This window comes from Furipterus horrens, unplaced genomic scaffold (assembly GCF_987537825.1).
Source record: "Furipterus horrens unplaced genomic scaffold, mFurHor1.1.pri manual_scaffold_7, whole genome shotgun sequence".
In the NCBI taxonomy this organism is placed as follows: domain Eukaryota; kingdom Metazoa; phylum Chordata; class Mammalia; order Chiroptera; family Furipteridae; genus Furipterus; species Furipterus horrens.
Genome location: NW_028327177.1, coordinates 96031383 through 96057396, shown reverse-complemented (window position 1 = coordinate 96057396; position 26014 = coordinate 96031383). Strand labels below are relative to the sequence as shown.

The 26014-nt window shown below is 39.9% G+C and overlaps 1 protein-coding gene across 1 annotated transcript in view; it reads left to right on the top strand.

Moving 5' to 3' along the window:
• CACNA2D3 (calcium voltage-gated channel auxiliary subunit alpha2delta 3) overlaps nucleotides 1–26014 on the top strand; it is a 931470-nt gene that overhangs the window by 678314 nt on the left and 227142 nt on the right. Inside the window, exon 14 of the mRNA XM_090284008.1 lies at nucleotides 7895–7912. Within this exon, the coding sequence (XP_090140134.1) occupies nucleotides 7895–7912 (18 nt within the window). The remainder of the gene's footprint in view (nucleotides 1–7894; nucleotides 7913–26014) is intronic.

The following is a 26014-nucleotide window of genomic DNA, read 5'->3' as shown; positions in this document are numbered from 1 at the left end:
AGAAAAGAGAATGACACTCATGTCAAGACCAAAGGAGAAGGAGGTTCTCAGGGAAAGAGAATGACACAGAGACACCCTTTGTCTCCTGACTTATCTCACACTACCATAAAGACCAAAATCACTTCCAGACTTATGAGAAATGGTACCTTGTATGTACTTAAGGAAATTTTACACACTGCACTGGAAATCTTTTGAGAAAATCACTCCTGAGTAATTTTGAAGCTGAGCAAACAATACAGAACTATTTTGATGAATCCTTTGATTTGTACAAGTAAAATTTAGTTGTAGCAGCTGTGGCATGTCCCTAGAGCTGGCTGGCTGCTGTATCTATGGTATAATAATAAAGAAAGGCTCAGTTGATTCAGGATGCCCCTATGGCTTGTACTAAGCTGGAAATGACTAGAATTTAAGTCCCACGGATGGACATGGGACTCACATGACATCATTGGCATTGAGTTGTAGCCATCTCACTGCCCTGTCTTCCCTGGTGTTGTCCTCACTCTCGGGCCCTTTTTGATGACCTCTGCCCAGAAGTGCAGACTGTAGCTTAGAGAGGAGAGGGAAGAAAAGAAAAGGGAGGTGAAGGATGTAATTTTTGGCTTAGATTAGGTTAGGTCACATGCCTACTCTGAGCTATTTCTATGGCCAGGGAAGAGTGATGAGTTGATTGGCTTAGTTCTCGGCACTGTCCACATCACGGGGCTTAGGGGAGAACTTGCCCAGAGCACGTGGACTACTATGAAAGAAAGGGGTTGATGATGAGGGCAATGAGACACACGTCCACTGTGAGAATCGCACACTGCCAAATGCGGCTTATTCAGTTCTTACTGCTGCTTCACACTAGCCACTGTGAAGAAGTGATGGCCCATTGAGGGTGGTTGTGATCCTGGTCCAGTGGCTCATCTGTGGACCATGGGCCAACCCTGAAAACTCTAGAGGTTATAAGGTCAGGGAGTAAAAGCAGCAACATTACTTGCCAGCTGCATTAGTAGATTCTCAACATGTGTTTATCTCATTTAATCCTCACATTAATCCCATGAAATGGTGTTATTTCTACTGTCTTACAGATGAGAAATTCAGAGCTCAGATATATATTGTTGCCCAAGCCTGCATAGCTAGGAAGTGGTGGAGGTAGGATTTGCAACCTGACCTACGAAACTCCAAGGCCCTGCTTCCTTCCTTCATCCCTTTATTCCTGCTTCCTTTCCTTCTTTCCTTTCATCCTTTTCCTTCTTTCTTTTCTCCTACATCCTTTTTCTGTTCTCCCTTCTTTCTTTTTTTAGTTTCTTTCTTTTCTCCCTTCATTCTTTCTTCATCCTTTAACCCTTTCCTTTCTTTCTTTCTTTTTTTTCCTGTCCATTTCTCTTTCACCTACCCCTTCAACAAATCTCTACTAAATTCTTACCAAGGGCCAGATACAGTACATGTCTAGTCCCTGGTGATAAAAACAGTGAGTAAGATGGATATGGCCCCTAGATGGGTCTTAAGTTCTTAGGTAAAGAGGTAACAAATAAGTAAACAAGAATATTACAAAATGCAATGAATGCTAAGACAGGAATAAACAAAACACTGTTATAGAAAAACACTTGGGTTGTTATATGGGCTCTGTTTGAAGAGGTGCCATCAGACCTGAAATCTGACAGATGGAGAGGATCAGTGAGGTGGGGGGGTTGTGGGGGTTGTCATGGGGTTGGCATGGTAAAGGGACAGAGCATCAGTCAATCAGAAATAGCCACACAAAGACTTTGAGGCAAGCAAGTGGGGCTTGGACAACAGGGCTGGGCAAGTACCAGGCTTACATTGTCAGATCATTCTGGATGCAGTAAAGAGAAAGGACTTGGGGGGCAATTAAAGTGAGGACCCAGATGGGCCACAGTGGTGGCTTGTGTGCGGTGTTAGGAGTGGATGGTTGTAGGACAGAACCTATATCTCCAAATCTCATCTCATCAGAGACCTTCCCTTCCTTGGTGCAGTTTCTGGAGTTTCAGCCAATTAACAGAACTTCCTCTTATATAGAGAGGAGTAGGGATCTTTATCCACATTGCTTAATGAAGAAGAATGGAAGATTATAAATGCAAACATGCACAAGGGAAAAAAAAAGAACATAAAGAACCTTTGCAGCAAGCAAGGATGTATTGCTCATTCATAAGGCCTGAGGCAAAGGGCCAGTTTTACAAATGGAATAAACATATGTAGGCCAGGCTTTTTTTTTTTTTTTCCCTCAGTTGGCAAGAAAATACTTTGTTTCCCATTTGGTCTTTACATATTCTATAGTGAAATGTGTTGTTTTGATCAATAGATCTTTAATTGGAGTTTTATTTTTGAAAAAGAGCCCACTCAGTTCTGAAACTTGGCTGAGCAAGAGCAATGGGTGGATATCCCCTCAGTTGTCCCCATGGCTCTGTGTGGAACTCTGAGGCAGAAACAAAGTATATGAGGAAAGTTTTAACAAAACACGCCCTTCCCTCGGTGGAGGCACGGTCTTTTTTTGAGACACCTTTATTTAATGTCAGGGACTCAGAGCCCACTCTGCTCACCTTCCACTCACCAGCAGCAGCCCAGCACACCTCAGCACACAGGCCTCTGTCCAGTGGAACCCCCCACCGTACAGCCTCTGTACTTCTTAGGGGGCCTAGTCTGCCTACTGACAGTAACCACATGGCCTGCCCTACACCTCAGTCTCAGGGACATCCTGAAATTGCCAATTTTAGACAAAACTGAACTTGGTGTATTTTTCCTTTGTAAATGCTTCTTCCATTGTTTTTCTCTTCTTAGTAAATGTACATGGACCAAATACCTTGGGCAACCCTTGACGTCTCCTTCTCTCAGTTATCATCCAGTCCATCATCTCTACTCTTAAATAGATATAGGGTCAGAGCAATGCCTGCCACCTCCACCACCAGCACCTTGATCCAGTTTTACACCATATTTCATCTAGATTATGTAATAGCCTTTTCACGAGTTCCCCTTCTCAAATCCTGCCTTTGCTGCTTTCTGGATGTGTGACCTTGTAGTTGTATCATCTGCAAAACTGGGGTAATAATGGAACTTGCCAAATAAGATTGCTGTGAGTTTTCAATAAATATAAGTAAAGTACTTAGAATGGAGGATAGCATGTCATAGCTATTATAATTGCCTGTCATTTCTACTGTCCTCAGCATCCTAGTGTGTGGTTTCCATCCTCAAGATAACCACATAGTCCAGAATAGCTGCTAGGGCATCAGCCATTATGTCTCCCTTCCTGGCAGCAGGATGGAGGGAGTCCTTTTACTGACACTATCTGGAAAAGACACATCCATGGATAACTCATTGGCTACATCTGAATCAGCTGTGCTCAGCTCTAGTAGCATCATGTAGCTGAGTCTGGATAAAAGTTGGGTTTCTGTTATTAAAAAAAAAAAAAAAAAAAAAAAAAAAGAGGGCAGAATGTCATTTATTGTAACCAGCAATGACTATGCTACAAATAGGATGTCTGTGGTATGATGAAGGCATATAATATGAAAGGTCAGAAAAGGCTTCTCTGTGACAGAGACAACTGGCCAGAGAAGTAGAGGTGTTTGCTAGACAAAAGAGGAGGTGTAGGGGGAACATTCCAAGAGGAGAAAAGAGAAAGTGCCAATGTGTGTGATAGGAGAGGAAATGGTAAATATGTGGGCTATATTGTACATCAGATGTCACATGCTGAGAGATATGATAGGCTGGATTCTCTGTCCCCCATCCAGACTCTCCCATAAATGGTGGTGCCAGGATTATTCATTGTACCTTTATCACATGGAAGATTCCCAGATGGAATGTCTTGAGAGGTCCTCCAAACCCTTCAGGAGCATAGGTTGGTGCTAGCAACCTTGGTCTGCATGAGAAGCAGTACCTTTTAACAGTTAAAGCAGAAGTAGACTACAGAGAGATGGTTTTGACCCTTAACTCAAGCACTTCCTGGCTGGATGAACTGGTACTTAGGCATTCTAAATACAGTTGACCATTGAACAATGCAGGAGTCCTGGGTGCCAACCATAGAACCCGCCCCCCATGTCTACACAGTCAAAACTCCACATATAAATTTCGACTCTTCTAATATTGACCAGAGCCTCACTGATAGCATAAACAGTTAAGTAAAGCATATTTTATTGCATGTATATGTATTATATATTGTACTCTTACAGTAAAGTAAGCTAAAGAAAATGTTATTAAGAAAACCATAAAGAATAAAAGATATCACGTATAGTATTTATTTAAAAAACTCACGAATAAGTGGACTCATGCAGTTCAAACCCATGTTGTTCAAGGATGAAATGTATTACCAATTTCACCATTTATAAACCAAGGGTAATACTAACATTTAACCAAGAGGTCCACTGTGAGTACCAGCATTGCTCAAGATAGCGAAGTACTTAACCAACTACCTGGTCCATTGAGGATATTCACTAAGGAGTGGCCACTTCTATTATTACTATCACCTTCACCTTCATCACTTTCCTCTCCTTCCTTCTCTCTTGAATGGCACATTCTCAGTCTTTCTGTGTTTGAATATGAAGTGTCTCATGATTGCATCCTGCACCCACATTTTCTCTAGGCATTATTGTGCAAGTGCATAACATACCATGACTTATTTCCTTTTCTACCCTTCCTTTTAGAAAGTGACACGAGGATGTATACAGTTGGGTATGCAATCATCCAATCTGGCAGCATTTGGCTTGGAAGGAACCTGAAGCCACCTGTGCTGAGCTTTCTGTAGTGAGTGAGGAAACAGACCCAGAGATGTGCAATTTGATTGACAAGGCAGCCACATGATGATGGGAAGTTCACAGGCCCGTTTTATGCACATCCATGGGTCATTAAGACAATCTTCACAAATACAGAAACCCATGCCAGGCACATGGGAGTCTGAGTTTTGTATCTGTTTTCCTGGCAGTGATATTTATTAGTTCTCTTGAAAGTCATCTTCTTGGGTTATCAGTATGTGTGTTGGGGTGGGGAGGGATGTGGATTCAAGGAGGTTACCTCATTATCTTTCTCTGGCATCCAGCCTATGAATAAGCTACCTTCTTTAACAAGGTGAGTGCCCATTATAGGCACAGCTTAGAGAACTTCATAGAGACTTACATACAGGGCTAATACTCTCCTCATGGCTTCAGGGAGCCTGTGACCTCACAGGCAAGAGACATTAAAGAAATAAATTACATTAACATCATAGATGTGCTCAGAACAACAAAGAAAAAGTATAGTAAGACTATTAGAGATCATCGTGTCCAGGAATGTTTTTGTTCTCTCTTATATTTCAGCTCACAACAGACATTGTTAATTGGTTATTATGTTTTTTCTAACAAAATTGAGACATAACTTCAAAATCCTTTTCAACATGGCCCTCCAGACAGCCATTACTAATCAGTCAGACTTGGCTCTTAAGGTAACATGTACTGGCGATCTGAGATCTGGCCCATTCCCCATCCCTCCCTCCACCATCCCTTTTTACAGACAAGCCCCTTGGCTAAAGGCTGGAAGGCATGTGCCTCAAGACTCCAGCCAGAGGCAAAGGTAGACCCAATGTCCAGCTAGTGGATGATATGTCCTCCAGAGAGCCGACTCCTAAGCACTTGAATCTGTGGCTGCCGATGATCTGATCTAAATTTGTTATGTTCTATTCTGAGGCTCCTTCTCTGAGGTCCAACCTGTTTAGGGCATTGCAAGCTGTAATTTCTGTTATTTAAAAGCTCCGATAGGAAAGTCACTCTTTGTTCTCCTGAGTTATTTCCTGAGGAAAATATATGTTTTGTGGAAAGTTTGAGGGCAGCCTTAAACTGAGGACATCACCACAAAGGCCTAGTCTTTCATTTTCCTTCCCAGGATTTCTTCTCATGTGCTTAAATGGGTGAGTCAAAAAATGGTGTTTTTTGCTCCCATAAGAGAAAACTTCCAGAAAGAGAGCGAGAGAGAAAGGGCAGCTCTCTTTTCAAAGAGGCCTGTCAAGTCTGGCAGTTTGTACAGGACTTAACTTTGATATTTATTTTATAGTTCATCAAACATTTTTAATTCTCACAGCCCTCTGTGCATTTCATATGACATAAGCAGTGATTCAACACAAATGCTTTCCGAAGGAGACATACATTTATCATTCCCTTAATGTTCAGGTCTCCAAGGTTTCTTTTCTGTTTTGTGAAAATATGTTTAATATTTAAGGGACTTTTCTTTAAGTGATTGAGCATTTTAGGCTTAATTTCTCACTTCTCCATACATTTTTTTTTCTGACCTCCTGAGAAGCACTGGAGGAACTTGTGAACTTCCTTATTGAATAGTGGCAGCCATAACTAGGAGAAAGGATCCAAAAAACATGCTTCTATTTCTGTGTTCTTAAATTGGGAGAACTTTCAGGATAAAATTGTTTGGAAAATGGGTATTGGAAAGGTTGAGGTCTTCCCTTCATGGAAGTTCTTTAGATTATTCTGGAGAACTAAATCTCTGAGATCTAAGACATCTAGTTGGTATGGGTTTATCTCTGCTGCTCTTTGCTGGGCTCCATACACAGGAGCAGGGCCTTAGGGTGGGTTCAAGAAAGACCTGGTCTTAGTGCACAGGGAGAGAGAGTGTTCTTCCAGGGTGAAAAGAATGGGGAAGGAAGAAGATCCAAACGGGGACCCTAGGATGTTGTTATAAACTCGAGAGACAGGAAGTCTGCAGTCACAATTTTTAAGTGTTTGTGGTCTTTATTAATGTATGAGTTGAGTTGAATATCTATGTTCTAAAGTCAGGCAACCCAGCTTTTCAATTTATTATCTGTGGGACATTGTATAATTACTTAACTTCTAATTTCAGTTTTATTTTTCATCTGTAAAATGGGAATAATGAGTATCTAGTATTGAGTTGCTGTGATTTCATTAGATAAGACAAATAAAGGGCTTAACCCAGACCTGATGACAAGTTTGCAATCAATAAATGTTAATCTCTAAGATAAGTATGTCTTGAAAATGAAGTAATTCCTAGATTTGGTATTTATATATGGGTAATATTACCTCTACTCCAGATTAGAAAAAATGCTTTTTGAAATACTGAATGCTATAATGGCAGTCACAAATACTGTGGCATCAAGCCACAGCCTAATAGTCTTAGTGTAGAAAAATAGATAGATACATCTTGTAAATGTTCACCTTTTTGCACACGTCTGTAACTTCAGTTCCCTGTCTATACCACTGGGAAAGCTATTATGTCTTATTTTATGGATTGACTGACTTCCTTTTTGTTGTTCTTAGAATATCAGCTTTACTCCAAATGCACAAATTCTTGTGCATGCTTCCTTAACCACCAATAAAGAGAACAGTTAATGTGCTACAAAGCAAGAAAAATGGACTTTCAAAGCACAGCCTACTTCTAATGATCTTACCTATATCTGCAGCAGGGTTTCTCAACTTTGGTACAATCAATAGATAGGTAGGATAGTACTAAGCCCTCATCTCCAACCACTAGAGACCAATAGCTCTTGCTCTGTCCCCTTGCCAAGCCCCAAATGTGTCCAGACAGCCCTCCTCCAATGGGGACTGTTAGCATGTAGGAAGAAGAATAGGATCTTGGAAGTGTGTGTTTTGGGCTACTGCACAGAACCTCAGGTTCAGCTTTGCAGGAGGTTACAAAATTGCTCGGGCATAGTGATTCCCAAAATGCATGCTCACAGATTATCTGTTGATACTACAGATTCAGACAGCAGGTGATATAATCAGCACTAAAGTTTTATTTTAGGAAATGGCTTGGCTTTAGTTTTATTTTCCTTCTTTTCTCTCAATTATAGACTTTTCCTTTGCCAATAGTAGCTGAACAAAGTTTTACAGTTAATTTTACCTTCTTATATAATGATTGCTTTTTTTTCTTCTTCTTTTTTGTTTTGTTTTGTTTTCTCTTTATTTTTCAGCTCCCTCAGGCACAAAAGGTAAACTCTTTTCCATCACTTTCCAGTCATCCCCAGAACTCACGAGTCGTGCATGTCTTCATGGCCTTACGCACTCAGCCCTGTTCGTGACCAGTGAAATGGTTTTCCTCTTACAACTTCAGAAGCCTGGAGTTGGACAGGAGTGGAAAGGCCCCCAGAGTCAGCTTTCCACTGTCTCCCTGTCAAGCTAGTTCCACCATAGAATCCTATAATGGCTAGTGGTTTAGGGGCAAATCTATGCCCAGCCATTTTGCTAAGAATTCTCAAATAATAGGTGAAGGGTAAGTTTGACACATTCCTTCAAAGATAGCATTCCAGATCTTCCCTGGGATATCTCCTAGAGAAACCCAGTGACCAAGTTCAGATTTTGGGTTCTGAAGCCAAATCTCAGAAAACTCCCCTTGGGTTTTATTAATTGCAAAATCAACAGCTCTTTCTCTTGTCTCATCACCCATACTACCCAGAGAGTATTAGAGCAGAGTTCTTGCCAATAGCCAGACCGTTTCACTGGTCCTCATTGTCTGTCTGAGATGATCTGGTTCCCCCATATAGAATGTTCTCTGTCCAGAAAGATTCCATGTGGCTGTGGTGCTGGCTTTGCTGTGTTGTCCCCATGGCATGTCATTGCACCCTAAGGACAGTTATGGCAGAAAACAAGGCACGTGATGCCTGCTGCATAGCACTTGTATATTTCACAAACATATGCAAGATTTCCTGAAGACAGTGATTTCTGGGGACCAGGTAAGGGATGGTTTTGTTTCAGGAGTTGAGGTAGAGTGCTACTCTGAAATTTCAGCAGTCCTTCCCAGGCTCTCCAGTTTGGAGCAGAGATAATTTGGTTTCTCCTCATTGAGAGACATAGCACAACTGCTCTACGAAAGACAGTCTGTTCAGACCATATGGACAACCAGAGGCCTAGAAATCATTACACAGTTACTCAAATACATTTGCAATATTTGAACAAGGCAAGACATGCTAGTATGTAACTTGGCTTATGGTAATGTTTGATTACACTTGAGTGCCATCACAAAAGGGCTGAACACTTCATTAAAAGTTAACATATTTGAGTAGAGCAATAGCTTCCAGGATAACTATATGGTCAAAGCAGATTATCTGGAAGGCTCCGCATCTTTGATAGGTCACGTTTTCTTAATTAGCCACATTTGAAATTTCTTTGTGAAGAGACTTCACAAATTCATTGCCTAAAAATGACTGGCCTCAACTTACTGGCATTTGTTTCATTGAATTTCCACTGATCCATATACAAAAACATTCTGTTGTAGAAGATTCCTCACAAACTTGAGGTGCCATCAGCCATGGAATTTTAAAACAAAGTTCAAAACAAACCAATGCAGAATATGGTCAGAACAAATGTTGCTGAGACATACGATTCTTCAATAGCACTTAGCCCACTGAACTCTTTTCTTCTGTCATTATATATTGACTTGCAGCCCATGCCCTGTGAAGTGAAGCATGTTATTGTGATCATAGAAAGTTCAGAATTGAGGAAGATTCCCCAATAGCTTTCCCTGTCTCCAAAAGATGTTGGACCACACAGAGGCCTTGTTCTGCAGCCCTGTATAACAAGAATAGCTCTGCCTCCCATTCCTCATCATGGCTACAAATTGTCTTCTGTCTATTGAAATGATATTAATTATTAAAAGCCCTGTATGAAATTATTTCAGAACTCTGGGTAGTTGCTGAGAAATTCAGGTGTTTGGAGGAATCTAAGTATAAACCTCTGGGTGTCTGGGCTGGCAGGTGAGAGCAGTTGAGGAGAGACACAATGCAGATTGAAGGTCTCCTTCTTCAGGGCTCCCAGTCTCATCTGGTCGGGCATGAGCATCCCGGCCCCTCACACCTTCCCTCCTCCTCCCCAGTGTTACCTTAGTGACACTTGCAGAGTCCTTTACTGGAAGGATGAGGTTCTTGCAAGCATCAATTTTCCTCACATATGCTGTCTTGCCCTTGACCAGCAAAGGCTCTGTTCCCGCCTTCATCCATTGATGACCATGAGCAAGTTACTTAATCTCTCAAAGCCTTAGGATTCTTGTTTACTTAACAAGAATGAGAGACTAATTTTCCAGTCCTGTTAGGAGAGTTATTTCTCTCATTTGTGCCTGGAACAGTGCCTGTCATATGCCGGACACTCGCAGAATTTAGAGTTCCTCTGACCATTTGCTTATCCTGGCCTCTGATGCTCTAGAACAGATCAAGACAACAATCTTACGTGGTATGGTGATCGGGGACCTCTGCACTGTTTTGTAGCTCTGACTCAAGCCCAGTGAATGATCAGAAGATGAGGGAAGAGGCCAGAGGCATGTGGTACTCCTCTTATTTCATTAGAAATTCTGTGCATTACCTGACTGCTCCATTTAGATGCATCAAAAAGAAATGCAGATTGGGTCTGACACCCGAACAAAGCAAAATCTTTAAGAGACAGTTGTTTTGAGAGATTTCTTCCCAAAGTTTTTGACATTACCCATAGATTTCATCCATCCGTGGACATGATTATAATGAGCCCCTTCCAAACCCAGGAGTTTGTTGCTCTGGGGGTAAAAGGGAGGCATCTCCAGCTGTTCCATCTTTGGCCTGCTTTTCACATGAGGTCATGAGTGCATACATTGGACCATATGGTGTCTGCATTTGTGCTATGTCTTTGTATCATCTGCAACCGCTTTCTCTATAAATATTTTAAAGAGTCACGTCTCTATAAACATGCTTATTTTAATCTCTTTGCTGATCTACAACTAAAAATGTCCTGTTTGGTTGTCCCTCTTATATGTAGCAGTCATAATGATTGTTGTCTATAAGTTGCGGTTTTCATGATTCTGATATTTTGAGGACCTTACAAAACTTATCTCCTAGCCCTTTATGACTATTTGCTAGAACAATCGTCTGAAAAAAGTACCTTGTTTTGCTTTCTCCTGTGATTCTTAAGCACCTCTAAGATAATGTCTAGACTATAATAATTTCAACCCTTGATATAACCCCAATGTTGATATACCTGATTAATGTTAAATATTTTCACCAAGTACATGGACATGTAGCAATACAGACAAAAAATACAAAAAAAAAAAATGTCCTTTTTTGGTGAAAACTGAACCACTTTCTCCAGTGTATTGATTATTCTTGAATTCAATAATGAAGAGATGTCCATATATGAGAAAGATTTGCCTTTTTTTCCTTACATAGTATTTCTTGACTTGAACAAAAATATCTGAGAGATCCCATTTTATAATAACATAGCAGAATTACCCAAAGCCATTGCAAATGCATATTCAGTAGTCATACATGGCAAAAAACGTCCATTTTTCAAGCTGCTTATTCATTCAGGTAGGTTCTGCCTATAGGAACTAAACATCGGTTGTTCACTGTGCAATTAACTTAATCACTGTAGAGTGGGTCCTTGAATACTGAAAGGCAAAAACACTCTTTGGGTGTTCATGTGGCTTAACTTTTCCAAACACTGGCATCCCCTTTCCTTCATTTTGTGCTGCCTTCATACACTTTTGGAGTTTGTCAAAGACAGTTTCTTGGAGATTTTGAAGGTGCTTTATGTCTTGCTGGCACTATGTTAGCTAGTATCAACCTGGGAATTTTGAGCAGGCATAGAATTTTTTGTCAAAACTATAGTTAAAGAAAACCATACCTCTAATCCTGTTTGGAACAACATTTGATGCATTCAGAGCCTCAGTGAGGCCAAAGGATCTCTGCTTAATAGGCCCACTGCCTGTTTTGTTTCCTGTTAGGAATAGCTTAACTTGCCTTCTTGAACAAACACAGCAGGGTTCAAGATCTGTTGTTCTACTCCTGCTGTGATATTCTGTGCTGCTGAACTTGTGCGAGAACTCGGGAGTGCATAAATTAGCTTCTTAAATGGAAGTCAATTTTTAGTTTTTCTTTCAGGATGGAACTGTCTTTTTAATTTCCACCCCTAAGTGCAAATGGGGTCCTGAATTCATTACCCATTTCTTTGTTTCCTTGTTTATATTATATCTAGAGGAATAACTGGAAACATTCATTTATCTAAAGTTTTCTTCTCTTTTTCCTTTTTTCTCATTCTCTCTCTCTCTCTCTCTCTCTCTCTCTCTCTGCCTCATTCTTTAGGTACAAACTTATCTCAGTGTAATCAAATTTCAGCAATTGTGAGGCATTATTTATCATTCTGCCTCATTTAACTTCTCAACTTTGAAATGTTGAATTAACTGTCATTGAAAATAGAAAATTGAAAGTTTTCAAAGCTGCTATTTTCATAGAACTGGAGGTCTAATGATTTCAGTGTTTTATTATAGTTATAGAACCAGCTAAATTGATGTAAATGAAGTGCAAAACTGAGGTGATAACTGTTTATATTTAGTTCTGGTTTATGACTCATTTGTTTTCTAACCCCTACTTGTTTTGAGAACCCTGTTTTCCTCCTTATCATGTACTGTTTTATAGGAACGTGTATACAGGCATGTTTTATACACATCTCAAGCTGGGGATGTTAAGCTTGATTACTCATTCAAAGAGGCTACAGCTTAATTTAGTACGTAGATCTATTCTGTGAATAAGGCATGGGGAAAAGACACCAGAGCAAGTCTAATCACTTCAGCTCTTCCCATGGCCTCTGTAATAGACTGTGGAAATCAGAGTTACAGCATATTGCTCAGCCATTATGATGGTCACAGAACCAAATATTGTGTTCTCGATTATAGTTCTGTATGAGTGTGTCTGTGATAGCCCAGACCAACTGCTCTGCTGTTGAGGAAGGGGATAAATCTTGCAGGTTTCATACCCATGTAAGTCTATTGCTGTTCAGCTCTGTGACTGAGACCATAAGTGAATGCAAGAGCCTCCAGTTCACAGTACATGGCTTCCTGATGGTGTGACGGCCCGCAGGGCAGCACACAGAGTTGCGCTGAAGTCCCCGTGGGCCCATCAGGAACCAGAAGCTCTGTGTGAGACAGGGTGCTGTTTACATTTCTCATTTAAAAGAAATAATTTGTTAATTTTAAACACCCTCATAGTGTGTGTCTACTTGCATATATTTTAAAACATTCAAGTTTTACCCTATTTTTATATATAGTTGACCTTTTGCAACATTTATGTACTATTTTGCAATAAAGAAAATAGTAAGGAAATAAAAGGAATTTTATTTCATTATGAAAAACATAAAAGTTTCTCTTCAGGTTTCCCACTGTTAAAAATTAAAATTGGTAAAAAAGTCTTCAAGAAAACCTTGCTACTACGTATCAAGAACATTCACACTTTCACACTTTGACAATTTACCCTAAATTGGTCAGTGACTTGCAATTTTATTTATAATGAGGAAAAGAAGAGCCATAATACCCAGCAATAGGAAAGTGGTTGCAAAAGTTACCAAAGTTCCAAAAAATAGACTATTAAGAAGCAATTACAAAATTAGGGGCCTAAATAAGATCTAATAACATAAGAAAATTAAGTAGTTTAAAAATCAGAATGTAACATTTTATGTACTATGTGCTGAGTGTGTATAAACATACAAAGAGTTGCACAGACAGTATTAGAAAGAAATGCATAGGCCTGTTTAATAGTACATACTCTCTACTGGTAAGAGAATAAGTATTTATTTTGTTTACCTGTTAATACATTTCTGTACTTTTCATATCCTGTACAATGAGCATGTATTATTTTTATAATTATATTTATAATAATAATGAAATAAATATATTTCTCACAAATACATTAGATGGGATAGACTAATTGTTTGCTGAGCCCAGTTCCAAAGAAGTGAGAAACCCAAACTCAGTTTTGCCAACACACAGCTACATTGATTCTTGGCTCTAATCATATGGATACAATCATACAGTATATAAATAATGAGTTGTCTTGCAGGGGACAAATTTTTGAAGTATCTTAGTTTATCAAAAATTTTTATTTCCTGCCAGAAAGAACGGTCATATTGGGATTTTAGTCAAAGGCCTTGACCATGTCAGATTCTTTGAGCAACACTGATTCAAGTCTGGCAAATCCATTGAACCTTAGGTGCATGCTTAAACTCTGGGGCCACTAAACCAACCATACATACCTCAGCCGGTGGTGTTACCTGTCCTACTCACACCTCGCTGAAGGGCTGGCTGGAAGGAAAGGCAACTTTGGGGTTAAAAAAAAATGAGAAAAATGGAACTGGTGAGAATGCATTTGCCCAAGTTGCTGTTTGGCGAGTGCTGTCACTACACAGTCTAGCGCTCTGTGCTGTGCTCATGTGACAGAACAGAGCTACTCCACTCTCATGACAGAGTCAGGAGAGCCCAATGGTCTGAGGCCAACTTCACAGTCAGCTGAAGATGGACATGTGGCCTGTCCCTGACAGCTTTCTCTGGTAACCTTGGGCCCAGCATGCTGTCACATTTGGCCCTGGTTTTCTCATTTTCCTAACGGGACAGAAACACCCTCCTTATAGGACTCTCCTGGGAAGAGCATGAGCAGTGCTTGCCAGGGCCCATCCACACAGAGTATTAAGCTAGAGGCAATGTTGACTGCAACAGAAGTAGTGATGCTAATAGCCTTATATTTTGTTTAATAGAGACAAGTTTGGTAAAAGTAAAGCAGAAATCGTTCAAAACGCTGATATAATCTGGTGTCCTTAAAAAAATTAGAAGGATTAGATATTTGTAAAGACACAAAGAACTGGTTTAAAAATCCCTTACTATCTCAATGCTTGGTAGCCTGAGGCTTAATTTTTAGTGACTTAGGAATTCAATGTCTCCTTTCAAATACTCTCATTTGTTTAAGATATGTGAATGTTTTCTACTATTAATTTAAATCAGAAACAAAATATATGACCTTCTTGAGGTGTCAAAACAATACAAACTCTACTCATAACATTGCTAAAATGTAACTTCTTTTTCTTTTGAAAGTTAAAGAAATATCTGAATAAAAGCAATGGCATTTTAAAAACTGTTTTCATTACAATTGTTCTTATATATTAAAATAAATATATATATATTCTTCTTCCTTTTATAAGGGAAGGAAGGCAGAGGATTGAGAGAAGTAATTTCAAAAAGTCCAAATGATTTGTATAACATTAAATGCCAGAATAACCCATTTTAAGCTGGGGGGAAATCTTGAAGAAGACAGCACAGGACACCCAATGTTTTGATTTCCTTGCTTCTAGATGCAGTTCTATAGGTCATTCTCATTGACCAAGAGATGATCTTGAACTCAGACTTGGGTTGCTATATTCTTCACTAGATGTGTTTCCAGAAAAAACAGTATATGCATCTACATTTTATTGGTCAACCTTGGGAAGGAGCATTATTTAAAGGACAACTGATGGAATACTTTAATGAAGTAAAGAATTACATTACTCAAGACATGTGATCCTGAGTCAAAATTGCATTTTTTCCTGATTGCATTACTGCATTTCCTTTAGTTTAGAAGAGAGAGGAAGAGAGAGAGACAATACACAATGAAGAGCACCATTCCAACACAGGACTAATCAGTAAATACAATTCAACGACTAATTTGAAAATCAAATCTATGCAAAAAATCAAATAAATGTCAAATCACCATCAGTGGTTTTCATCTGGGTTTATAGGTCCTCAAAGTAGGGGATTTTTTTTTTTTTTTTTTTTTTTTTGTGGCAGATGGAGTAGGTAAACACTATGAGCTACTCAAGAGAAAACAGACACATACTGTGCACTCAGGCATAGCCTTTCCTTTCTTTATTTTTTTGGTATAATTTTTTGGAAAAAAACTATTTTAGTTTTCATCAGCAGAATTTGTCTACCTGTGTTGTTTCTCCACATTAAAATTGGAAAATTGGTCATTTTAATGAAGCAAGCGCCTTTTCAGTTTTCCTTACTAAACTTATTCACATATTTTTTGGTCTGGTTCAGTGCCAGATCCTTTTTCCAGTCACATTATTTGCTGGTCAGACCCCCAATTAATGGATATATATTTATTTCAAACCCAAATGTAGCCCAATTCCATGAGGGCCAGAGGGATGCCTCTGTGTGAGCTTCCAGACATCTCATGCCACAGGGTTTAACTGAAATGACCCTTTGGAGTTCATTGGAGCAGTTGGGCAATCATGCATAGCAATCCTACTAAGAATTTTGAAAACAAGAAGTTAGATGTTTATTCCTTTGAATTATATAGAAGGATTTTGAAAAAACCCAACCTGGTTTCAGGAGATAGAAAAGTGTCAAAGGACTGATGCCATGGTATGGATTTTCTTTTTCCAAAAATGACTCATTAAATTGAACCACTTATGAGCCCTGTGTGCTTAGATTGGACACATCCAGGTTTGCCCAGTCCTGGGACATAGTAGATCAGTTGAAGTATGGGTGCTTCTGTCCCTTCTTCCTTGACCATTTTCCTTCCCAACAATTTCCTTCTCAACCTCCTTTAATATTGGCAATTATAATTACTACCACTCCAGCTGCTTTCTAAAGCACACTAAAGCCATGATGTCCTATCATGGGATAAAGCAGAAATATTTTTCTATATTGCTTAGGTAATTCAAATGAAGAAATAGCTGAAGTTACAATTGGGTTAAGCAGTAGGACCAAGGCTCAGATCCCTACCCTGCTGCCTTTTGTGACCAGGAGCAAAGTACTTTGCCCTTTATCTTCAATTTTTTCACCAGCAAAATGTGCATAGATACTTTGCAAGGTCTATGTCAGGGTTAAATAAAGTTATATAAATATAAAACATTTAAAGAATGTTTGGTTATAGCAAGCTGTATTTGGAAGTAGAGATGGATGGATGGATGGAAAGGTGAATTGATGGAAATGATTCCAGTTTGAACAACCTGCTCTGGAATATTAATAAAGGTCTATGTGCTTCCGTAAATCACTTCTCCTTTCTGTGCTACTCTCCAAGAAAGCCTCAATGTGCAGCTAAGTTGTTAAAATAGAGTTCTTTTCCTTTACCTGTGTGACCTCAGCGGACACCATGAACCTTCTGCCCTATTAGTAGCAGCAGCACATGGGCAGCTGCTTTCCAGAACCTACACATGGAGCAAGTAAAGGCTGCACTCCATGAAAGCAGCAGCCCTTGCTTCAGAGTCATGTCTGAATTCTGGTAAGAATTCTCTGTGTCTCCTTTTCCTCTCTGGGCCTCATTTATGAAATAAATAAAAAGATGAAATTAGAATAAATTCATTCCAAGATTATTTGCTGAGTGTCTCTTCTGTACCAACTCTGTGCTAAGTGCTGTGGGTAAAAAGAGGAAGCATTCCCAGCTCTGCCCCTGGAGGTCACAGACCCTACAGAACTCCCAGCTTTTCTTCCAGCCACAGTGTTCGGTGACTTCGCTGTATTAACAGTTTGCACAGATTTGGTCCTAGATGGTATCTTAGGTTGTAGAGTAAATATGATTATCTTTGTAGTGAAGTTTGAAAACATCTGGTTCCCATTTCCACTTCATTAGGGAAGGTTTTATGGAGGAAGCGGCATTTCAGGGGGTCTTTAAACAAGGGGAAGGCTTTGTCTCAGGGCCCTGAATCTCCAACAGTTGGCTTAGTTTTCAGTCATCTATTTGAGAGGTGGCTAAACCACGTTTATATCAATGTTCGGCCACGATGAGGGGGGGGTGTCAGTTATGTGTCATAGCTCATCATGATTACTGGGTAAAACCTAATGCCCCAGGATAATTCTCATTATCATTATTTCAGGGAATTCTTAAAATAAGCAGGATCAACCCTAATAAACAAACAAACTGGTTTCCTAAGGCAACTTTCAGATATGTTAGTCTGTAATAATCTCCTGCCATTGGCTTTACTTATGTATTTCCCTGGTCAAAGACAGCATCCTCCTCTATCTAGATGTTTACTCATAAAACATATTCCCCTGCTTAATGACTTACATCTTAGAAACACTGGGGGAAAAGTAAACAGCATAAATGTTTTCCTAAACAATAACAACTTTATTAGAAGAAAGTTATTTTGAAACTCTCATTCAGATGTTCCAACATTATCCAGTGTTATCATCCATGTTGTCTTCAGGTTGTTAAAGAGAAAAAGAGAGAACTAATTTAAAAATTTATTTCATACAAGATGCAGTTAAAGTTCAAAGAGGGGAATCGGTTTACTTTTGTATTTAGACAACTTAAAATATAGTGAATCTTATAAGAACGCAGGATCTCCAAATCTCAGGTGCAAGTAATAGTGATTTAGTAAGAAGAGAAAATGCCTTGGCTGGAAGCAAGAAGGCATGTATGTACCGCTCTCCAGAGCCGAGTGACTATACTCTACCAAGACAATCACATGCAAAGCAAGGGCACGTGTCACTTGAAGGTTTATTTATTCTTATTTTAATTCTCATGCTCCACTGTTACTTTGTTCATGTCTTATATTACTTAGGATTCGGGCATCTTGCAACAATATTGAAAAATGCCAGTGCAAAATGAGACTGTGAATAATGGTTGTTGTTAGTAGTATTATAAAAGACAGACAGTTAATGTTGTTTACATTGAAAGAACCAGCTCTTCAATTAAAAACAATAATGCCTGATTTTGCTAAACCTCTTGCTCTATGGAATATTCATAATACAGATAAGCATATGTAATATGTTTAACCAAGAATATAAAACCTTATTCTGATAGCATTTTTATGTGAAAGTGTTATAATTGTTTAAATGACTATTTTGATCTTTATGCAAAAAGGGATTTTTAAAAAAGAATTATTATCATCATCATTTATCTTTAGGCATTAATATTCTTTACTAACATATGCTGTTGGGTGGTTTTATTTATAAAATGCTTAAATGAGAACTTATGGGAATTTTCTTGTTATTAATAACTTCAGTCATACAGAAAAGAGATAAATATAAAACATTTAATCAGAGATACACATGATTTAGAAATTCTTTTGTCCTAAGGAAGCTATTCTTTCTTTCCCTTCTCATTTCAAAACAATTTCATAGGCTACTGAGTAAATTAATTTTTGCATATGGATATATGTGTAAAGCCGCTCATTTAAAACTGACCACTATTAAAACAACCAGCAAATTTCATGATTATCATTAACAACTGTGGAAATCTAAAGGCAAGTAAAATTCAGAGTTGGGTAATGTTAACATTCGCCAAGCAACAACGTTGACGATCCTGTGCTCTTTTTACACATGTAAGAATTTTGTTTCCAGGTTTCAGTGGCTTTCACCTATGTTCTTCCTCTGGAGAGTGTCTGTATCTCCAGCAGGGTGTGTCTCCAGAGAAAAGGTCCTTCTGCATATAACCAATACAGGAAGTTAAGACTGATCATCAAGTATGATTCTTTCTAGATTTTTTTTTTTACATCTCTTTTTTGGTATTGAGGATAAAAGACCGTTGTGGTAGAGGGAGGGGTGGGAGATTTGGGAGAAGGGAAGTAGATGGAATAGGGGGGAAGGTCCAGGAATCTTTTGTGGGGAGTGTGTGTGTGTGTGTGTATGTGTGTGTAGAGGGTCTCTATGTAGCCACATATTCTGTTCATGTCTCCTTTTCTGGATCTATGTGTCCCTGCTATTCTCCCTGATGCCTCCACCAACTAATTCAGAGTGTTATCCCCATGACTTTCTACTTTCAGCTCCCCCCATGCCATGGAGTGTGAAAACTAGAGGACATGGGTGCTGTCTGTTTCCACCATGTCCTCATTGTCCCTCAGCATATGATATCCAGAGAATGGCCCTTGGGAATTTCCAGTTATTTCTAAGCTTAAGTCTGTGGAGAGAGGAAAGGAGAGAATGCCAAGGAGCTGGCTTCCCTTTCATTCAAGCTGCCTTTGAGAAAGTGAAAAAAAAAAAAAATCCCCTCTCCAGCACTCTCCTGTCACATTTTTAGGTCCCACTTACCTGAAAGAATCAAAATGTTTTGTCTGCAATTTAAGGATGTACCCAACTGTGTTTTCCCCATCTCATAGTACCAGTATTTTCCTATCAAGGCAAAGGTTGTTGACAGAACTAAGAGTTGATACAGCCTACTTTTGCTTCCATTGGAGGGGAACTAAGTGACATTGGCTGCCATTTAAATACATTTTTACTGGCAAGGCCATACCCTGAAAATGACTTATCTCCCAGGTCCTTGTGGCTGCAATTCACCCTGACTGTCACTAGACAGTGCAGTGTCTTTTCATGGAGTGCAAGCTGGTGTTCATTTCAGGTATGAGTAGCAAGGCACAGCAGAAACACAGCTGTGTGCTCACAAATTACGTGTATACATATATAAAATATTTGTGTATTATGTTATATATGTATATGATGTACTCTCTTAAAATAGTCAATACATTGATCAATTTTAATAAGAAAAGAAAAACATACAAGCAAGAGGAACAAAGTACAGAAGAAATAGGATATTTGAGGAGAGTTACTGAATTGGCCTTTATTCTTGGCTCAGAACCAGTCTCTTTCTGAGCTGAGTTACCCATTGGTGCACAACCTTGTCTTTGAGCCCAAGCCTCCAAGGCTAAGCAGATCTGGCAGAAGGCTCTGCTGAAAACCACCTGGCAGCCCTCAAATGAGTTGCCAGACATGCTGCCCTTAACTCGCCCAAATGCCTTCTCAGAGCCTGGCAACCAGCTCGCCTCCTTTCTCTGGGGTTTGGCACTTACTCTCAGGAGCCTCCAGCTGCAGGACAAACAGAGGGTCCTGCCACTGGCCCTGGCAAGCTTCCTCTGAATGGAGATGTAAAGAAGGCACCATAACAGATGTCAACAACAGGCCCTAAACTAAAGGGCCTGCTGGGGCACTCGCAGTGCCTGTAGCCCGTCTCCCTTTCTGTCCTCTTTTCCCTGTGTGTTCTCATACTTCTGTCCTAGCACAGTCCAAAACAGACTGGCTCTGAGGCTTCTCGCTCAGCCCCTCTTTTCAAAACAGGCAAACACCTATCTATTATGATGCTTTTATGCAAAATCCTAATGACACTAGTTTTGTGGACCATCATAAAAATTCATTATTTCTCCAAATTACTCTCTTGCCATTTATTATTTGGGTTTTTTGAGGGTACCTACATTTCCTCCTTTGTGGAAAGGACATACAACCACTCATCTTTGGAACGTTGGCACCATTTTCCCTTTGGTCTTTCTAGCCTCAGAAATGTCTCCCCTCTGTGGGGTGCATGTGGCACTTGGGAGCACCTCCATGGCCATCTAAAGATACCTAGGTCATTTATGGCCAATATTGGCACTTGCACAAGGCAGGACTCTTATATTACAAGAGTCACAAATCCAAGTCATGCTCATTTGGAAAAAAAAATAATAATAAACTTCCTGCTTCAAGTAACCCATAATGGAAAAAAGCATGGGCAGAGCTGACCTTAGGAATGAAGGCATCTGGGGACTGGTACCTTCTCCCTCCCTCTTTGTTACTCTCCCTCCCCCTCTGCCTCTCCCTCTCCTTTCCCCCCATAACACACACACACCCTAACACACTCATCTCTCCTCGTCTCTCTGGGGTGACTAGTTTCTCAGTCGCTGCTCTGTGGGAGAGGATATGCCTGCATCACATTAGGCTTACATTCTTCTAACTGCCCACAAAGAAGAGTAGAGAGTTTTTTCTATCAGTCTAGGCAGGAAAAAAGAAGAAAACCCAGGTAGCCTATCTTGAATCATGTGTCTCATAATAAAGCAATCAGTAATGGCCAGAGGAGGTTGAGTGCCTGTGTGTGTCACGTGTGTGTGTAGTGCTCTGTTTGGCTCAGCCTGGTTTAAGGCCCAGCCACATGCAGGATGGGACAGTTTAGCTGTCAAGAGAGCCTTGTGGGTACAAGGAGTGAAGAGGATATCCTTAAAGGAAGAGGGTGATATTTATAAAAGATGGAAAGAAAGATGCTGGGGAATTTTAAAAATTGTCTCCTTGCATTGTTTCATTCATAAATATTCTTAAGTATAAAACAACTGGATGAAACTGCACTGCAGCAGGGAACTTAGTCCTGATGTCAATAAACTGGCTTTCAGGAAGCTTTCTGAATCTGTCACAGAGCCCCTGTCAGATGACTGTAAATGTCAAACATTTTTACTTTAGTCCAGGCTGGTTCTTAAGAAGATTGTTCCCCTACTCATGCAATGAGAACCTGTGTGTCTTCTCCAGCCAGTCTCTCCCTCTGCCTCATTCGCCTTTGTCTCCTCTGGGGGACTTGGGGTTCCCTGAGAATAAGACCTGTGTCTCATTCCTAGTTGACTTCCAGCACATGGCATGGAACTTGGCACATAGCAGATGCTCGGGGGATGTTTATCAAAGGAATCAATGAATAATGATAACTGGGCTGGCAGCAGAATTGACAGACCACAACTGTGGTGCTGTTATCTTATCTGGGGCCACATCTGAGAGCTGTCTGCATTGCCAACTATTGTCATCCATGAAAAACAAATCAAGCATTAGGAATACAGGCCTGGTATAGCTGCCTGTACCTCACACATGAATCCAAATGCATATTCATATAAGCCCACATAGATGATTAACTTGGGAAGCTAACAGGAAGCAGTCAATCTGTTGAGCAAGTTTGTATTTTATAAACCAGGTGTTCAGTATTATTATTCATCATTTCCTTTGATACCAGAATGGTCCCATTATGTAGTATAGGAAATGAAGGATATGGAATAATATACACATATTATACAAAAGAGCGCCACAACTAAGCATTTCAGAGGCCCGTTCAAAGCCGGGGCAAGTGTAACTGAATGGCAGTTCATTTTAGGATTCCCACTTGGACTTGAGTTAATGGGATTTTGCTGAGATGGACCATGGTGATCCCCCCTCCCACTCCTACCCTTTGGAAAATGAATGTTGACTCTACGTCTGCGTTTTTCTTGGAAGCCATGCATATGAATCATAAGCAGCTCTTGGCTCAGCAGCTGCTACAGGTTAAGGGGCCAAAGAAAAGCAGGGACCCCCTAGTGTTCGGGGACAGAGAATGTCTTGCTGTGGCTGGCTGCATAACTTCTGCTTGGTGGTCTGGAAAAAAAACTTTTGCCACTGGCTGCTATTTCCTATGGCAGGAGTACTGAATGCCTTTCGATCATAAAATACTTACAGTGCAAATTAACTTTCAAATTGATGTTCCTTTCCTATGAAATGTTTAAGATTCACAAAACCCTGACCTGTAGAGATCGGGAACAAAGGAGCTGGTGGGTGCAGAAAAGCATCTTCATGTCGTGCAAGTGATGTGTCCAGGGTCCTGCCAGCCCTTGTGGCCACACTGAGGAGCTTACATACAAGGAAGGTACAGGTTAGGGTTCTGGCCAAGCCAGTCCAGTCTGGGCCAGAACTGTCCCTAGGAGAGTAGGTGAGCTCATAGCAGAGTGGCTAGACTGAGCTCACCGCATTTCCTCTGTTTACCTGGGGCTGGTTACAAATGAGTGGTTTCGGTACAAATGCAATATTATGAAAATTTTTTCTTAGGTAATGATCATGCAGTAATTACATTTGGAATTAGTCCCTAAGTAGAGTTGACACTATATCCTGGCTTAATATTTGTAAGTTAGTTTCTCTTGATCTTGTGTTTGTACTGAAAAATGACCACTGATTTATCATTGATTTTTACTGGTTGCAGGGGGGGTGGGCTTCATTTCTCATTATTGCCAGTGGAATGTTTTGATTTCATTCATGATATATGTTGGCATTGCTTGAAATTTTTATTTGAGTTGCAAAGTGGAAGTTGCCCAGGGTTATGGATCAGCTCAAGTAACTTTTCTTTATAGCATTAAGGATTACTTAAGAAGTTGGAATGTGGGAAGATTTCTGATTCCGAGAGAGATGTTTACTGTGGGTTGGTTCTGCCTTTGAAAATGACCTTGCATGACCTCAATGGCAACCATGTTATACTTGAAGTACTTCCAGCAAGTTGTTGGAACCCTGTTTTCACAAACAGTTTGACTTGATGCCTGGCAATAATAACTGTCAACAATAGCTCATAGTTAATTTTATTTAGTTACTGATATTAGGACAAAGTTTTGTTTACTTATTATAATACCCAAATTGGGCTGCCCCAAATAAAAGATTACATGAATACCATGTGTATCCATGTCAGGGTTCTCTAGAGAAACAGAATCTTAGGAGAAATACATGTATTTTTTTTTTTTTTTCTGTATGTAGGGAAAGAGAGAGAGAGAGAGAGAGAGAGAGAGAGAGAGAGAGAGAGAGAGAGAGAGAGAGAGATTTTAAGGACTTGCCTCATAAAACTGTGAGACTGACACTTAGGTCTCTAGGGCAGGTTGTCAGGTTGGAAATCCTGGAAGAGTTTATGTTGCTGTCTTGAGTCTGAAGGAAGTCTGAAAGCAGAATTTCTTCTTCCTTGAAATATCTGTTTTTTCTCTTAAGACTTTGAACTGATTGAATAAGACATACCCACATTATGGAGGGTAATATGCTTTATCAAAGTCTACTGATTTAAATGTTAATCACATCTAAAAAATTGTTCACAGCAACATCTAGACTGGTTTTTGATCTAACAACTCGGCACCATGGACTAGCCAAGTTGACACCTAAAATTAACCACCACACCATGAATCTGCAGTTCTTGAGGGACCATAAGATTTTTGTCTTGTCTTGCTTATTATGGGGGAATATAGACCCATCTTGATATGGATGTAAAACTAATAAAAACATGGACCCTCTATTCCTGTTAGGAGTTTTTCCCAACTACACAAACTTCTCTTTAGTTACGATTATTGATAATGGAAATGATTGCTGTATAACAGTGCTTCTGAAATTTTAATATGCATACTAATTATTCAAGTAAAGGTTCATATTCAGAATATCTGGAGTGGGACTTGAGATTATGCATTTCTAACACACTCAGGTACTGCTATTCTATGTACCACATTATGAGTAGTGGGGCCCTATAGCTTGAAAAATCTACAGAAGAACGGGACTGGTAGAAGATGGACTGAGTTTTAATACCTTTTCTCAAGAGGACAGTCTATGAAGACCTCAGCCATGGGGGCCTCTAGATTTTAGCATATTCTCTTCATAAATGCCTGTTCCTGAGAAGACCAGGGAAGCCACACCTGATTTTCCTACAGAATTAAAGCTACAGAGTGGTGCCCAAACATCAGAAAATTCTCTAGACTGAAGATAATGGAGTCTCCTTCATAAATTGCTTCACTAGAGGCTTGAATGGGCTATGAAACCAGCAAGTATCCTTCTCCCATCAGACTTGCCATGACAATTTCGATTCCCATCAGCAGTGCCACATCCCTTGATCTCAGTTTGGACTCTGCTACTTACAAGCCAGGTGGCCTAGAAGGCAGGAAAAGAACTGGCATCCTTTGAGCACTTTCATATGCCAGGTACCTTGCTGGGTTGTTTCACATTTCGTCTTCATGTCAGGAATACTGGGGAATAATTGGCATTATTTTATCTGAGGACATGGAGCCTTAGCTAATACAGTTAGTAAAGATTCAAGCTGAGAATTAGAACCAGGTCTGTCTCAGACCAATGCTCATTGTGGTCCAGGACTCTGTTTCCCCATTTGTTATTGGGGCAGAGTAGGGGTTCCTGCCTGTTTCCCAACACTATGTGAAAAGCAGATGTGCTTGTGGGTCTCAATGGATTTGTATGCAAGTCAAAGGGTTGCAGAGTGTGTTATGTGCCACATTTCAAGGGTTGTTCTTTCAGGAGAAATATTTAGCTTCTTAGCAATAATTTTAGGGATCAGATGATCAAGTTCTTTTTTTATTTTTGTTTTGTTTGTTTTTCATCTGGGACAGGCATGCAAAGATCTGTAGAGATCCAAAAAGGCCTTGACTTAACTATATTAGGGAGAATAAATGTTTCCAGATTCCATTGTTTTCAGCAGGGGCAACTATAAAACCCCTTACACTCATACTTTCTGATCCTCAATTTCCAGAATACAGAGAAGCATTAGTATTGCACATATTGAACATAAATGTCTGCAAAGTAAAACTGTAAAAGCAATCTGTGTTAATAAAATAAAATGAATCACTAAGACCCAGTGAGGCTTTATTAAACCAAAATGGCTGAGTGCAATGAAGACATCAGCTGGAGCATCTGACTTTGTTTCCCCAACCAGGGGCTGAGACCCTCATCTGCAGATCAGGGGCATTGCACTTCCTCCTAGGCTAGAGGCTTGACTGGGCACTGGTCCATCCATAGCCGTCCCTGGTCAGCAAAGGAGGAGACAGCCAAGGGGGATGGC